The 15,195-nt window shown below is 44.8% G+C and overlaps 1 protein-coding gene across 4 annotated transcripts in view; it reads right to left on the reverse strand.

Annotated features, from left to right (window-relative positions):
* Positions 1 to 15,195, reverse strand: part of SLC22A23 (solute carrier family 22 member 23) — a 113,643-nt gene that overhangs the window by 28,255 nt on the left and 70,193 nt on the right. For all 4 annotated transcript variants that reach the window (XR_005103478.1, XM_037382334.1, XM_037382333.1 and 1 more), the window contains exons 4-5: positions 6,969 to 7,137; positions 1,736 to 1,863 (exon numbers count right to left, since the gene is read on the reverse strand). Coding sequence is in view for 3 of the 4 variants with exons in the window: in XM_037382334.1 (XP_037238231.1) it covers positions 1,736 to 1,863; positions 6,969 to 7,137 (297 nt within the window). In the remaining variant the exon portion in view is untranslated. The remainder of the gene's footprint in view (positions 1 to 1,735; positions 1,864 to 6,968; positions 7,138 to 15,195) is intronic.

Raw genomic sequence — 15,195 nt, forward strand, 5'->3', positions numbered from 1 at the left:
GTGTACCTCTACCATGAAACCGCTGCAAAAAGTAATCAGTCATGAATAAGTCATAAAAACATTTTGATACTTAGCATTCCTCTATGGACAATATAATTATACGTGGCTTAAGTAATTCCCTCTAGCACATGCTTGCATCTTTACCATTTTCCTTAAAGGAAACTTCAAGTAATTTATTTTTTCTTTCCCCTAAAATACATTTTATTTCATCTGCAAATTCAAGTAGCTGACTAGCTGAGACAAGCCAAATTCAGAGTTGGCTGGTAAACTCCTAGTCCAATTGTGAGACATTTCATGGCCTCAGAGACAAATTTTCTTCAAGATCCATCATTTTCACTCTGGGGATGATCTGCAAAAGGGAGGTGGGGGTGGAGAGTACCAGGTCAGCTGCTGCTCACATACCCCTATACTTTTCAGAATGTTACCAGAAAAACAGCATTTACATTGCAAAGCCATGTTGTTTGCAATGCAGATCCAGGAACTGTAACCCCAGACACAATTATGTGCAAAAAAGCTGATTAACCCGTGTGCCAACTGCACCACCAACCGCAGCAGTGACCTGAATACCACAGACCCAAGTCGGACTTTTTCACCCCTCACTGACGAAGACTGCTTCATTCCTTAGGCACTGATGTTACTGGTGACATTTTTCTCTTCTGGATCAAGTCTGTTCCAGTACTGACCGGTGCCTTTAGCACTGACTGACTGATGCTACAGTCACCCCAGAGACCTCTGACAGCAAGCATCAGCCAGGCTGATCCCCGTGGGCAGAGCTGTGGGGTGAGGTCTCCCTGCAGCCCCTGGGGTCAGAGCATGTAGGGTTTGAAAAAGTGGGGAAAAAAGAAACTTTTCCACTGTTTTCTAACTAGTGAGTAGTCTGATACAGATTGCAAGTGACAGTGCAGAATGGGTGTTTATCATCACCATCAGGCCTGTGAGAAGGAAGAGGGGAGCCTGAACCAAATCTGACAGGTGCACTGGTGAGAAGATCCAGAAACTCTTCACCTTTGTTGTTAGAGCCACACAGACACACAGTCTCTTCTGCAAAGCACCCTGTGAGACAGGAGCATGGCTATTTCAGTGACAATCCTGGTGACAATGAGAGTCAGCTCTTTTTAAAATCACCACCGAGGAACTGACAATTGAGACTCTCAGCCCAAAACTGTGCCCTACTGCTACCGCTTGTGGGCCTCCTCCCACCCCCAGAGCAGCATCGCTCAGATGGTGCAGCAGAGGAAAGCAAAACGGCTCTGGGAGCAAGGCTTTAAGGAGAAACTGCAATGTGGTTTAGGTCTGCCACAGGGCTGGCACTTTAGAATTGGAGGTTCAAGTGCTGCAACTTCTCCAAACCAACAAAATAAGTGATGCATGATGAGCAGGATCCCAGCGAGCATCTTCCTTAAAACACAGGAAGATGTGCCTTTCCAGAGGCACACAGAGCTAAAGGCACACTCTGTAGCCATGGTAAAATTCTTCAAGAGATGTCTCTAAAGACATATGGCACTGCAAGATGAGATTATAATTACTAGGACTGTTCAACAGGCCAAGTAATTTTAAACACAGCGCTGGAGTTCGGAATGGTTTTTCAAGAAAAGCAAAATGAATGAATGAATGCATGAATGAACAGGATGATTTTACAGGCAGTAAATAGATGATTTAATTCTGGGCAGCAATACCACATGCAGCCTTTGGAGCAGGGCGGAGGGATTTGGGGTTGCCTGTCTATCCTACTCACCGGGCACCACTCCTTTGATATCGCTTTCTGTGTTCATCCTGTTCTTGTGCGTGAACTGAAGGATGAGTTCCTTGGATGCCTCAAACTGTTGTGTAGCCATCAGCCACCGAAGGGACTCTGGGAAAATACTTTAAAGATGGAAAACAGGTTAGGGTTGCTTCCAAGTTTCTGTCAGAGGAAGAACTGATAGTGTTTAGCTGCTCATTTAACCATTCACTAGCTACATTAATTATTTTCAAAAAGCAGAAGAATCACAAAATAAAGAGGAAAAACAGGTTCAGAATGGGCAAATCAATGACATTTTCTTTTACACCGATTCACAAATGGTACAGGAACTATCCTATCACATAGAAATAGGACATATTAGAATTTTATAATGTATTAGAGGTGCTCTGCCCTTAATACAATCCTCAAAAAACTGGGAGAACGTGGCAGCACTGTCTGAAATAGACATTTGCTGCCAAGGAGGGAATGAATGAGATGTGCAGTTAACATGGTAATTCAGACCAAAGAAGGAAAATAGCTGAGAGAAGTGATTTGGATTCTCTTATAAAGACACAGAGAAGAAAGAGAAAAATTACTTTTTAGGATTATAATGGAACAGATTTTTAATTTTTAAACATGTCAAAAAATCTTCTCCCACATATGCAGACTTTAAGTCATTCTTTTAGGCAGGTCAGTATTGTGCATGCTCCAGACAACATCCAGTTGTTTCTCTAAAAGCTTCCCTAGTAATGACAATATTATGTTAGTTGAGTTACCTTAAAAATATACACATGCACACAAAGGTACAAAATACAAAAGTTTATTTTCCAACTGGTTGTTTCCTTCAAGTGCTGATATTCACCTGATTCATTAGCTTAACTGACCTTTCTTCCTTTTTTTCCCCAGATGAGCTTATTTTAATAGGAAACCAAAAGAAATATGTAGATCTTAAAAACTCCCATACTTCTGTAGATACAAGAACTTTCCTATCAAACTCCACGCATATTTTTCTTTCTTATTTAGGCCCCATTTTCACTAATCTTCCAAAAGCCCTTTCTAAGAACAAATTTAACAACTACTTTTACCTTCAAATATATAATAAACCTGACATTTCCTTCACAAAGCACTGCTCTTTGCTGTGGATGCTGCCTCAGTTCTTACACTTCTAAGCAGCGGACCAGGCAAGGCAATCGCACCATTATGGTACTATCTTTTAAGGCTGATGTAATTTCGAAGACAGCTTAGCGCAACCTCCCATCCTAGATAGAGAAAGTATTATTTTTCTTTTGAAAGAAGAAGAAAGAAGTCAGGCAGACTGCAATCTAAATGATATCAGGCAATAAAAAGATGTAACAGCCATGATGGCAGCCATTTAGCTTGACAGCTTATTTACTACCGCTGGTGCTGCATGGGCGCATTGGCATATCCTTCTGTACTGCAAAAGCATTTTTTTGAAAATATTAAGAATTCTTTGAATGCACAGTCTCCCCACGCTTGGCTCCAGAGAAGGGACAGCCTCCGCCACTAACCTAAAAGCTGCACCTTTTGCACAGTCTGCTGACAGGTCCCAAATGACAAGCCCTCCGGTGATAACTGCTCCTAGGGAAAGGAGGAGAGCTGCAGGGATGGGCACTGTGGGGACAAACACCATCTTCACCTTCCAGCTCCTGCAGTTTTCTCAAAGGAAAAAAGTGCTGAAGCCTCACGTCTTTCAGCTGCTCCATTCCTCAGTGCAAGCAGTGGGAGCTTCATTTAAGGATCTTTAAGACTTCTGGGCTGCTTTGAGCCCAGGTTATCAGGCACAGCAAGGGGAAGTGCTGGGTGCTCCATCTCTGTGCGAGCACCCAAGCATGGACCCTGCTGCCAAGGGTCATCTGTACGTACCTACTGTTGCACTTCCCGTTGCCAAACCAAGAACCACCACAAACTCAAAAGCCAAAAAACAACCCCTCATACCTAAAACAAGGAGGCAAACCCCCTGGCCCCTGTGGACTTCTGCACAGAAATTTGGTCGCAACCTCGTGCTTCATCACCTGGCATTAAATACAAATGGAATGAAGCTGAGACAGCTTTCTGCTGAGGGTGGGCAGTCACCCAGATCACCGGGCTGAGCTGACTGCAGACATCTGGTTGATAGTCTTCTACCTCCTCCATCCGTGAGGCAAGGACCAGCCTTTTGCAGTCAAAGAAAAGAATGGGAGGTGGGTGGCTAGAGGGAAATGTTCATCTCCTGTTACACAGCTGCTGCTTGGGAGAGGAGAGAGGGAAGAGAGGGAGGGACACTGGGGAAAAAGAACCAAAGGCTGAGAAATCTGAAGGGCAGTGAAGAATCCCGAACAGACAGACAAAGGCCAGGCAGGTACCACATGCAGCTGGAAGAACCATGACCCTGTCCAGATGCAGAGCAAACCTATGCCCACGGAAAGTGTGTCGTGTGTCAGTTAGGGGTCTGCCCAAGGGCAACAAGCCCAGTTATTACAACTTCGTGTCTTGGTGAGGATAAATCCAACCTAACAGCACCAGAGAAGAACTGGCCACCCTGTCCCCATTCTTCAGTTTTGGTTAGAGTCAATCAGGAGTTTATTTCAGATTACTGATACCTTTGCTGACCTTCACAGCATGGTCTTGTCAGGAGTTTACTTTGTCCAAGGGATGGGAGATAATGCCTCTGTATAACTGGAGCTCCCCTTCCCTCACAACTCTAACACAAACACACACACACTTTGGAAGGAGCCTAACTTCTTACAACCCATTTTTATATGCTTGTCACCAAGCCCTGTGCTCATGTCCAGCTTATGTGGGTGCCTCAGCCCTTCCAGAACGACCTGAGAGCTCAGCAAAGCCATCTGCTCGATTTGCAGGTGTCCCAGCCCACTAGCCTATCCCTCCTAGACAAATCTGGTGCTTCTCCCTTTCCTCCCATCCATGCCCAGCTTCCCGATCCACTCAGCCACCCACCTCCTAGGGATGGTATGACCTGCCATGTGCATGTGGCTGGGAGCAGAGCAAATCTATACGTGGGAGAGGGCTAAGCCCCAGTCTGGAGGGGCAAACAGCTCTTACGGCAGGAGATGGAAGTAAAGAGAGTAAGGAGGCAGCAGTGCAGGGGCTGTCACAGCGTCTGTTATTGAACTCACTGCTTTGGGTACATGATGGGGAATTAATAAGCAGTGTTGTTTTCCAGTCGTTCCTTTATTACAAATCAGTGAGTTTTCTTCCTTCATCTGTAACATATGCCGAGCATCCACGCTCAGCTCCCCCAACACAATGCTGGGGGCAGAAGGGAGGAAAGGGAAGAGGTAATAAAGCGGTGGCACTTTCCAGAGAACATACAACAGATGGAAGAGAAAAGCCTAAGAGAAAAGTGCATATTGTACCGACAGCATAATTAAACCGGCATCCTAACCACAGTCCATTTCTGCAAATGCAAAACGCCTGGGCACTGCAAATCCTGTTACTTTGGCTATTACCACTATCTATCAAGCTGTCATATCACACATTATGTAAGGGGGATCTATTTGCACGGGCTGCTTGTCCCACCCAGCCAAAAAGCCACAAAGCTCTTGCAGATCAGCAAATAAATATTAGCATTTCCTATCGCTTTCCATGTCACCCATGTCCAACGGGAAATGTACGAGACCTTGATTCAGCCACCTGGAAAACGTGCTACCTCCAGAATACTGCTGAGGGGTTACTGCTGTCCATGTTGTCTACCACATTTATTAGGTGTCTTCGTACTATTGTACTGTCCTTTTGGATACAAATACCTGTAAACATTTTGTTTGATATTGGGTTCTATCCAGTTGTGGATACAAGGCATTTCAGCTGGCAGGCATCCCAATGGGAGGTTGTAGAGTAGACCTACGTGTGTTTGCACGTGTATAACATATGGTGGGTTTGGAAGAACAGTATCGCACATGAACAGGAACACTCTTGGTTATTCATCAAGATTAACACTGACAAGATGTGACTATTTAGATGTTATATGTTGGAAAACAGCGGGAGGGGAAAGCTTCACTCTCTTGCAAAGGACTCGTAACTTTCTCCTATGTGCTGTGTTTTGCCCTCAGCCCAAGCTGCAGCATGTCTACCTCAGGGATACGCTAAGAAATCCCCACTGAGGGCTGTTACCATGAACACAGGAGAACTCTTTAAGGCTTTTATGCATTAATAGAAAAATATTTAACTGGTAAAAATTCTTACATACTGTAACAAGTTGCAACATGTTGCAACCTATCAGGCATTACAACAGCTTGGCCCCCACACAGTTCATAAACAACTTGGTCCTGTACAGCACGGTGGCCTTTTTTTCTCATTTTTCTCAGCATACAATTTAATGTTTTAGTCTTGTTAGTGTTATCTTTAAAGTAAATGATCTAGCTTGTTCTTACTCTTATGGTTTTGTACAACACTGCTCTCCTAAGCCTCCATTGTGTTATGCTGCCACTGCGTGTCACTATTAAGACAGAACAACAAAGAAAGGATTTTTGGGAGGTGTATATAGTCCTGGTGGGGATGGACCTGGCACCAACCCTAAGGTGACAGCCACCCTACTTTTCTCAGGACAGCTGTACCAGTGCTGCAATGCTGCCAGTGCAGTGGGCAGAGAGGAACAGGAACAGCTAGGAGGGGAGGATTCCTTGTGGGAATGACCCCCAGCTACTGCCCAGCGCAGACTAGTTAGTACTAGTTAGTGTATACTAATTTGGGCAAAATTGAGCAGGCAGTCTAGTTCAGGGTTGGCTACCTCAAGCACACAAGATGTCCAAGTGCGCTTGTTCAAGAGCTGACTTATGTTATTTTTAACCTAGCTTGGCTAACCCAGGCCAGAGAAAGCAGCAGTGACAGCCCAGAACCACAATGCAGGTTTTAAGGGAAAATTTAGCGGTGCAGCCGCAACCTGACAACAGCTAGGCTGAGATGTGGCCTCTCAACAATTGTTTTCATCTTTAAAGAAGAAGTGACAGTGATAATAATAGCAAAGTGCAACTTGCTGCTCAGTGAAAATGGACCATCTCCCAAGTTCCCACCACACTGCAGCATCTAACTGATGTGTGGGCTACAGCAAATTATGAAGTTTTTATTTCTTATTTCAAAGTCCAATCTTTGCAAAAGGTGAACGGAAGAACAAAGGGAAAGGCTGATATGTATTGGAAAGCACATACACTTCCCAACAGTGCAGCAACTCCCAAATCTCACATTAGGAGCTCATGTGGTCTTTGACCCGACAGGAGAAAGAAATACTTACACCCAGTAAAGCAGCATCAGCAGGAAAGGACAGATGATGATGGCCTGGAGGACCTGCCAGTCCCTGCAGAGGGCAGCCAGCCCCGGCATGAGGAACTGCCCCGCCATCTCGATGAAGCTCGCCACCATGGTGATCATGAAGCGGTGCCCAGGAGGACAGAGCTCTATCCCTGAAACACAGAGCACACGCCAACGCATTAGCCCCCATCCAGCAAAGGCACCCACAGAGCATCTCTTCATGAAACTTTCAGGGAGTTAATGTCCTCCAAGACCTTCGACCAAAGTTATGCACAATCACATAAATCTTGTTTCTTCCTGTATTTGGGCTTCAAATACCCTTGCAGAAGCCCGTTAACTGCTGGCTGCGGTGCAAACACTGCAACTTGCACACACCTACTGCATCTCCTGCAGACCTGCTGTATCGCTGTCAGCTCCCTTTCAGTCTCTGCCTAGAGAAGCATTTTACCAAGTTTTAAGTTATTCGTTTTTTAAAGGGAACGTAGGGTAAAACACAATCCAAAGATTTTTGGGTTCAGCCTTTTCACGCTTCTCAGAGATGCTGCATGCCTTTCCAATCCGTTTTCTGGGAGGCAGAAGAGCACAGCTCTCAGCAGGATACAGGCTCCCAGCTCATACGGGATGCCACCTGCCCACAGTTTAATATGCTACGACTCAGCCAGTTTCAAACTGGATTTTGCTGAGTGGGTTGTTTCTGGGTTTGCTTTTTGTTTTCACAACAGCTAATCTTGATCAACTTTCAAACGAGCCAGCCTTCCATCTGTCTTATCCTGTCCTCCATACTATCTTTTGCTGGGGGGCAATTTACTGCCATCACTGGCATCACTGGTTGTCTTAGCTGCCTTGTGACTAGTGAGTTCAGCAGATTAAAAGTTTCCTTAAACCTGGAATTCTGGCTACCTTTATTCAGTCCTCAGAAATTAAGATGAATTTATCAGAATGACAGCTTTTTTTAAAAAAAAAAACCAAACCAAAATAACAAAAAACCCCCACCAAAAACCCCCAGAAAAAAAAATCACAAGAAATAGCAGAAAAATTGGACTGCCTTGTGGAAATATATTCAAACAATTTTGTCACCAGTAAGATTGCAATAGAAGCCCCTATTTCATATTTCCCATTTTCCCATATTCACTTCTACAGATTAATAATTAAGCACAATAAACCTGCCACAAATGTGTAGTACTTATCGGCATGCTGATACAGAAATATAGGCTCATAAACATTCATGATATGTTGCTGTCAGCACTGTTGTATTTCCTTGGGTTGTTTCCTAGGGTTATCTTAAATTAGAATTTAACGGTTGTTAAAACTGTAATTGAAAAGCTATAAGCTAATAGGAAGAGATGACAACTGCTCCTTCATTCACTCTCTCATCTGCAGCTTGTTCAGCATTTATCACTGTAACACAGATTTAAACTAGTTGACCAGGAACTAGCTTGTGGATCAAAATGCAGGATTAAACACCACACATTCCCCCCCCCCCCCCCCCTTTTTTTTTCAGCCAATGACAAAAACTATTGATGGATTTTTGCCAATACAGAAGGAAAAAGAATCTGTTGTGAGGCAGCCCAAATTTTCATTAGCTTAACCACAAACACAGCAGCTTTGGAAAAGAAAGGGCAGGGAAAAAAACCCCTCAAAGATTCTCACTTGCTATAAAAGGCTTTTACATTTTAATTAGAAAAACAAGATTAAAACACAGAGCTCCTTATGACATTAATATGGTTTCATTCTTACTAATGAAGTATCCTAAGCCTAGGTGATTTTTTTTGTTCTAAGCAAAGAGGTCACTTCCGTTTCATTGCTCTAATCTTCAAATATAAAGCAGTTCTGTTTGTTTTTCTAAACCTTAAAGCCACAGTTACTCACATTCCAATATTCCTTCATTAAGTACAAGGATGAGTTTTGTTGCTATAGAAACGGGAAGTCTGCATTAGATACATAAGGCTTTGGCATTTCAATTGAATTGCTTAGGTTAATATCAGATAAAAAAAATAACCAAGAGAACAACTTTTATATAAAGTCAGAAAGAGGTGTCCAAATAATAAAGTTACATTAAGGCACTGGTGCACAGTACATAACTATATGCAGCAGTTATTTGTTGTATAGAAAGGAAATAACTTCAGAGATTGTTTAGCATCTATTTCCATCTCTGCATTATCCCATGCATATGATCAATTTTACCCTTTCCTCTAAAAAAGCTGGAGAAAACAAAAAAATAATCCCTCCTATAGCTGGGTGAGCATGGCTTCCGAGTGACCTCAGCAGCCACTCTGCGTACGTGAAATACCACATTTCAGTTGAAATGTTTTTCATATTAGGACAGCCTACTGTCTTTCCGACATCTCTGGTATCAATTTTATACAACAAAAACCTTTGCTGCAGTTTCTAGCAAGCATCTATCAGCCAGCCAGCCACCTTCCCCAGCACCAGGGAAGTCACCTCGCGCCCTGCTGGTGCTCATGCTGCTGCCACAACACACCCAGGCACGAGGCCCCCAGTTTGTGTGATAAATGACTAACTCAGACAAAATCACTACAAGACAGAGATCAGCTTTATCCATCCGTGGCAAATTCAGTAAAAAAGCTCCTGCGATCCCACTCACTGAAAAGGTTTCTACCTCAACTACTTTGTAGAGTGCGGAGCAAACTCTGGTCATACACAAAAATAATGGAAATCACCATCAATACCAACCCCTTCTGGATACATCCGTTTGCTCTAATTGAAAAAATTTTGTCTGGGCAAGGAAACAGGCATGGAAAGGATTTTGCTTCCTTGTCCAGCATTTCTACTCTGTGCAACACAGTGGGAGCAGCAGATCCGACTCAGATGCCTAATTTCTGTAAGTCCCGGGCAAGTGGTTGTCTGGGCAAGTTGAAACCTGCATGCAAAGCAGTCCTGCAGCACTTGGGCAGTGAAATCAGGCATGCCTGGGACATGTGAAGCAGACTTTCTGACCATCAATAGACACCCAGCAACAGCGGACATCACAAGCGCAGAAGCTGGACCCCGCCAGAACTGCTCCAACACGCTGTAAGTACGACCCAGCCTGACAGCAACTGTCTTACCACACGTGCGATGCAGACCTGGGCCCCACAGGCATCACAAGACACTGAACACACCAGACTCATGGCACAGCATACACCTCTGGCTGGGAAACGCAGAAACAAAGCACAGAATTCCTCCTTTGGGACCCTATCCCTGTATGCCCTTCTGCTGCAGAAATGAGCAAATCAACGTTCAGCAGCCTCACAGCCTGCAAACCTGGCGCAGGGAGAGCCGGCGTGAACTACGTCCCTTCTTACAAAGGATTCAAAAATTTCTGGTGGCTGTTTGATGCACAGAAAAGTAACCCCACTACTGACATGCAGGATGGGCAGACACATTCTGGCACAGAAGGAACAGTACTGGGGGCAGACACATTACTCTGCAAGTCTGCATGCAGCAATTTGTATTCAAAGTATTCAAAACGGTGATGAAAAAAGGCAGAGTAAAAGTGTGCGTGTGTGTATATGAGCGTATGCGTGTGCAAGAGCAAGCAAGCAAACAAGCAGGCACCAGAAGGGTGGGCAGAGTATGGAGTAAGGGAATGGCACATGCCCATTGTGCCAATCGCATCCTACCTACCCGTGATTTCATTCAAATAACGAGAGGAGGAGGAACAACGTGACCTGCAGGCAAGTTGTCATGAAGATGAAGAACAGGATTAGAGTCATAAAATATCAAGACTATGGGGGCAGAGGAAAGAACCAAAATTCATGAAGTTTGCCTGTGAATTACAAGGGATGAGAAAAAAAAATGAAACAAAAAATTGTAAACATCATCAACGCCTAAATGGTATGAAAAGCAGCTCCAAGCTGGTTCATTTTTGCTTGCCAAGAACAACCTCAGGGATGTGATGAGGACACAGCAGCCACTGACACTTGTCCTCTGTGTCACACAAATGATCCTGGCCAGAACATGCGGACAAACACCTTGGACCTTGAGAGTGCCTGGGTGTGAGAACATGCAGGAATGAAATGCGTTAAGAGGATGAGCATGGTTGTGCAAATCTGCCTACTTAGAGACCGTTTTGGGAAAAAAAAAATCACTTTGTCCTTCTGTAAGATCTCTTATCTAGTTATTTAGAAATTCCATGAGAAATCTTTTCAAACATTAACCAAGGGAATAAGAACTGTAGCAGCTATATTGGCTGTTGCTAGTGACAAAGGAAAAGCTCAAGGAAAGTACTTTCAAACCAACGGTTTTGGTATACTAAGAGGACACCACAAGACCACAGTGAGTCGGATCAAATAAGATCTCCTGAGCAGGTTTTGGAATACTGAAGTTACTTTTCTTTAAAAGGGATTAATTTTTCCTCCCTTACTCCCCCTACAAACCCCTTGTGGCACAATCCTTTGGGACACTTGTTAGGAAGAAGGGAAAACCTGAACAAGCCTTCACAGGGAAAAGCAGACCCATCCACAGAGCACATGAAGCGCTGGGAGGCCCTTCTGCAAGTGCACCTGCAGTTTTGCCATAAAGGAGCTGCATATAAACATCAGCAAACCAATTCATTACAGCCATATGGCATTTGAACTGGTGCATGCCATTTGTGCCACCTCACCTGGATACAGGTGTGCCTGGAAGAACCCAGGGAGCAGAGCAGAGCAGAAAGGAAGATGTTTCTGGAGTCAGGCTGTAGGGAGATGAGGTACGGCACATCTCAGACCTGCACACATTTTTGGAGTGTCTGCAAAGAGCCATTAGGCCTGAAAGGTTTTGCTTTATTTTTTATAGTCTTTGGAAATGTAGAAATAGCTTGCAGAAGACAACAGTGCTCTAGATTGTGTTCCACAGCAAAATCAATTGTCCCCAACAGCTGAACAAAATGGCTGGTATTTATGGAAAAGGACAGGGCTCCTTCACGTATCTTGGTGTGACTGGTGAAATTTAGGAAGATCCCAACATCATTGATATGTCAGGTGGGATGGTGGGTGGAGTTAGAGCGCCTGCTCCAAGCGAGACCAGGGCACTCTTCCCACCAGCATGCCTCACGAGCTGCATGGGCCACACGGACGAGCCAGGAGGGCTTGTGGCTGGGCCATGCCAGCTGTACAACTGCAAGCACTGCGACTTGCTGGGACATGGGTGAGGAGGGAGCTGATGAAGAGCCTCTGCAATGCCATGGGGGCTCAGCCCCACCACATGCAGAGCTGCTCCCTTGCACAGGAGGTCACTGTCCCTGGGCATCAGCAGGGAAAGGCACAAGAAAACCATGGGTCAGACAACTGGTTAACCACTGCAAATGCAACCGGCACTGGTGACATGGGGCACATGGATTTTAGATCGGAATGGATTTTAGATTGGAAAGAACAAGTTGCCTTTGCTAACAGCTTCTCCTCTCCCTGGCATTGGGATGGATAAACCCCTGGCATACCCTTGACAACAATTTTTCAGGCAACCTCTTCTGAAAAGAAGATGGGAAATTGAGTTAAAATTATCTAAGCATGCCATGGCCCGAAATCTGCAATGCTGCCTTTTCCCGTTTCCAGCTGGCTCTTCTCTCCCACCCTCTCCACCTGCAGCTGTGGAAAGGAGCAGTCTGCCTAGAGGAGATGGGCATACGGACAGGAGACGGGGGAGGACCACAGTAACACCGGGTTAACATCAGCTCACGTTGCTTAGCCCACCTCCTCCAAACCCCACTGGGCGACCTGTCATCGCCATGAAGGGATTAAGGGCCACATCCCATCCTTTTTCACTTAGTTTTACACTTGCACACCACTAACAAATAATTGGTTTCAGATTTCAGAAACCCTCTCATTTGTCTTCAAAGACTGACATTTATTCTCACAGGATATTTGCACAAGGATGAACAGCAAATACTTTTATTTAAAGAAAAAGAAAAAAGAAGTTTTAAGTCATTTGCAAATAATATATCAAGAAGAAAAAGAGGTTAAATCACACTGCCTGAACAACTCTCTAGCATCCACTCACCCATCTCCAGTCCCAAAACACAAAGCAATTCTTGCACCGCAGCCCAAGCGCTAGCTCCATCAGAAACCACAAGCTAACCGCTTTTTGTGCCTTTGCAGTTTTCTCTCCCTGCCCAGTTTCAGTCTATGAGCCATGAAGACTGTAATTATATAGGAGTATCCCTTGGAGAAAATAGCCAGGACAAAGCACCTGAAGTCTGGGCAACAGCATTCCCACTGAATGAAATCCCCGAGGAGACAATCTAATTCTAGACTCACATTCACAGTTTTACATTATATATATATATATATTAAAAAAAATAATCACAAGTTTTGACAGTTTCCTTCATATTACCACACACCCAACACTCTTAATTACCTCCCTGTAAGGACTCCTCAAGATGTCCCCCTATCCCAAAAGGAAGGAAAACAATCAGACTGAGATGAACAAGGCCCATATTATCAGTTGAGCAGAAGAAAGCTCAGGCAACACAGCTTTTAGGTGTAAAATGCAGGACACCTGAAGTTCCCAGGGGTGTTGGCATCCGAAAACACCAGGGCTGTTTGCCTCTTGGCCCCAGCAGCTGCTGGCTCAGTCAAGAGTAACGTGCAGGCTGTGCCCCTAAGACAGGATTTTGCATTTGGACTCTGCTTTACAACAGAGCACAAAAGGAAAGAAAAAACATCTCGGAGCACTTAGTTTTTCAAGCTATTCAGTACTTCCAGCATGTCCCACCGCTGCTGTGCCCCCCAAGCTGACCCTTCTGGCACGATGTGCTCTGCCACCTCCATCACAGTGATCCTTAAAGACCGCTGGGAGGTGACCCCGTCCCCACAGCTGCGGTATTTCCTAATTCCCACCAAGCTCTCTCGAACCTCGGGGGCCTCTTCTTCCTTCAGCACTCTCCGTGGAATTTGCCCTCTGCTGTAAACAGATCATCTCACTGGATATTCCTAGAATAACATGGCCCGCGAGCTCACTTGTGGCTAGTCGACAAGATAAAATTGCAGCAAAACCTATTAATAAACTCCCAGACAAGCCTAGCTGGCTGCCAGGGGGAGACGTAAATAAATAAATCCCAGCATATCTGTTTATATACCTAAATTTCCAGGTGATTTGAAAGCCCTACCCACGGGCTATTTACACTCCTCACCCAAATCAGCACACTTCTGATTCAGCGCCGGCTGAAATGGCCCAGGTTAAGCCCACACTCACTTCTGGCCGAGTTTAGACACGGAGCACATTTTCTTGATCATCTTTGCCATCACCAGAAGTTACGGTGGAAAGCACCATGTGTAAATACAGTTTATTAGAGAACAGCAAACGAAGCAGCGCGTGGAAGGAAAGGGTATCGCTGCAGTGCATGGACAGCCACCAACTGATGTAAGCACAGGACAGAGACAGAGTGGAAAGGAAGGAAAAATCTAATTTCCTCTCTGGAGAAATCCAATCCGCTGCAAAGCAAAGCAAGCAGTAATAGACTGAACCTCCATGGGTCGAGTAATAAAAATGGGATTATTTTCCCCAACAGCACAGCAGGACAGAAATTACTCTAAAATAGATCTACGAACTGACATAGGTGCTCCTTCAAAGATACTTTTCTACTCATCATAGGTTTGGTGAGGGGTTCTTTGAAACACGTGCTAGCCCACCATTTTTATCTAATTAATGCTTTTAATGTACATCAAATCACTCGTCTGTGCACTGACACAACCCGAGGTGACAGAGCTGTCAGGCTGGCTCCAGGGCAGGCAGACAGCATGACACCACCAGATGTGCGGTGGCACTCTTCACTTCTGACCTGCACAGATAACCCGTATCTACCGGATGGAGCTATCAGATAGGCAGATACCTAACCAGAACAGATATCTTTCTTACCAAAACTGGATCAGACATTCATTTGGTATGCAAGTACCAGGGTAGTGCTAAAACTGATGCTAGGCAAAATACCTTTTAGATACACTACTTAGCCTCTACTGCCATGAACACTACAACGTGCATAGAGAGGCGTAGCATGAAAAAAGTAAGCACGGCTATACCTCTCATCCAAAACCCAAACAAAACACAAGGTACAACCTTCCCTCTCGATACTTTCCGCATGCCTGGCTCTCTCCTGTAAGGCACAAATGAGTAATATGCCAGTTTCAGCCCTTGCATTGCTGTCAGGGTGTTTCAGGAGGAACTCTCCCCACAGGCAGAGGGTTTGGACTGCACACATCAAGCCACCCTAGGTTCGATGCAGAACATCCACC

Source organism: Falco rusticolus, chromosome 3 (genome assembly GCF_015220075.1).
Source record: "Falco rusticolus isolate bFalRus1 chromosome 3, bFalRus1.pri, whole genome shotgun sequence".
Taxonomy (NCBI): domain Eukaryota; kingdom Metazoa; phylum Chordata; class Aves; order Falconiformes; family Falconidae; genus Falco; species Falco rusticolus.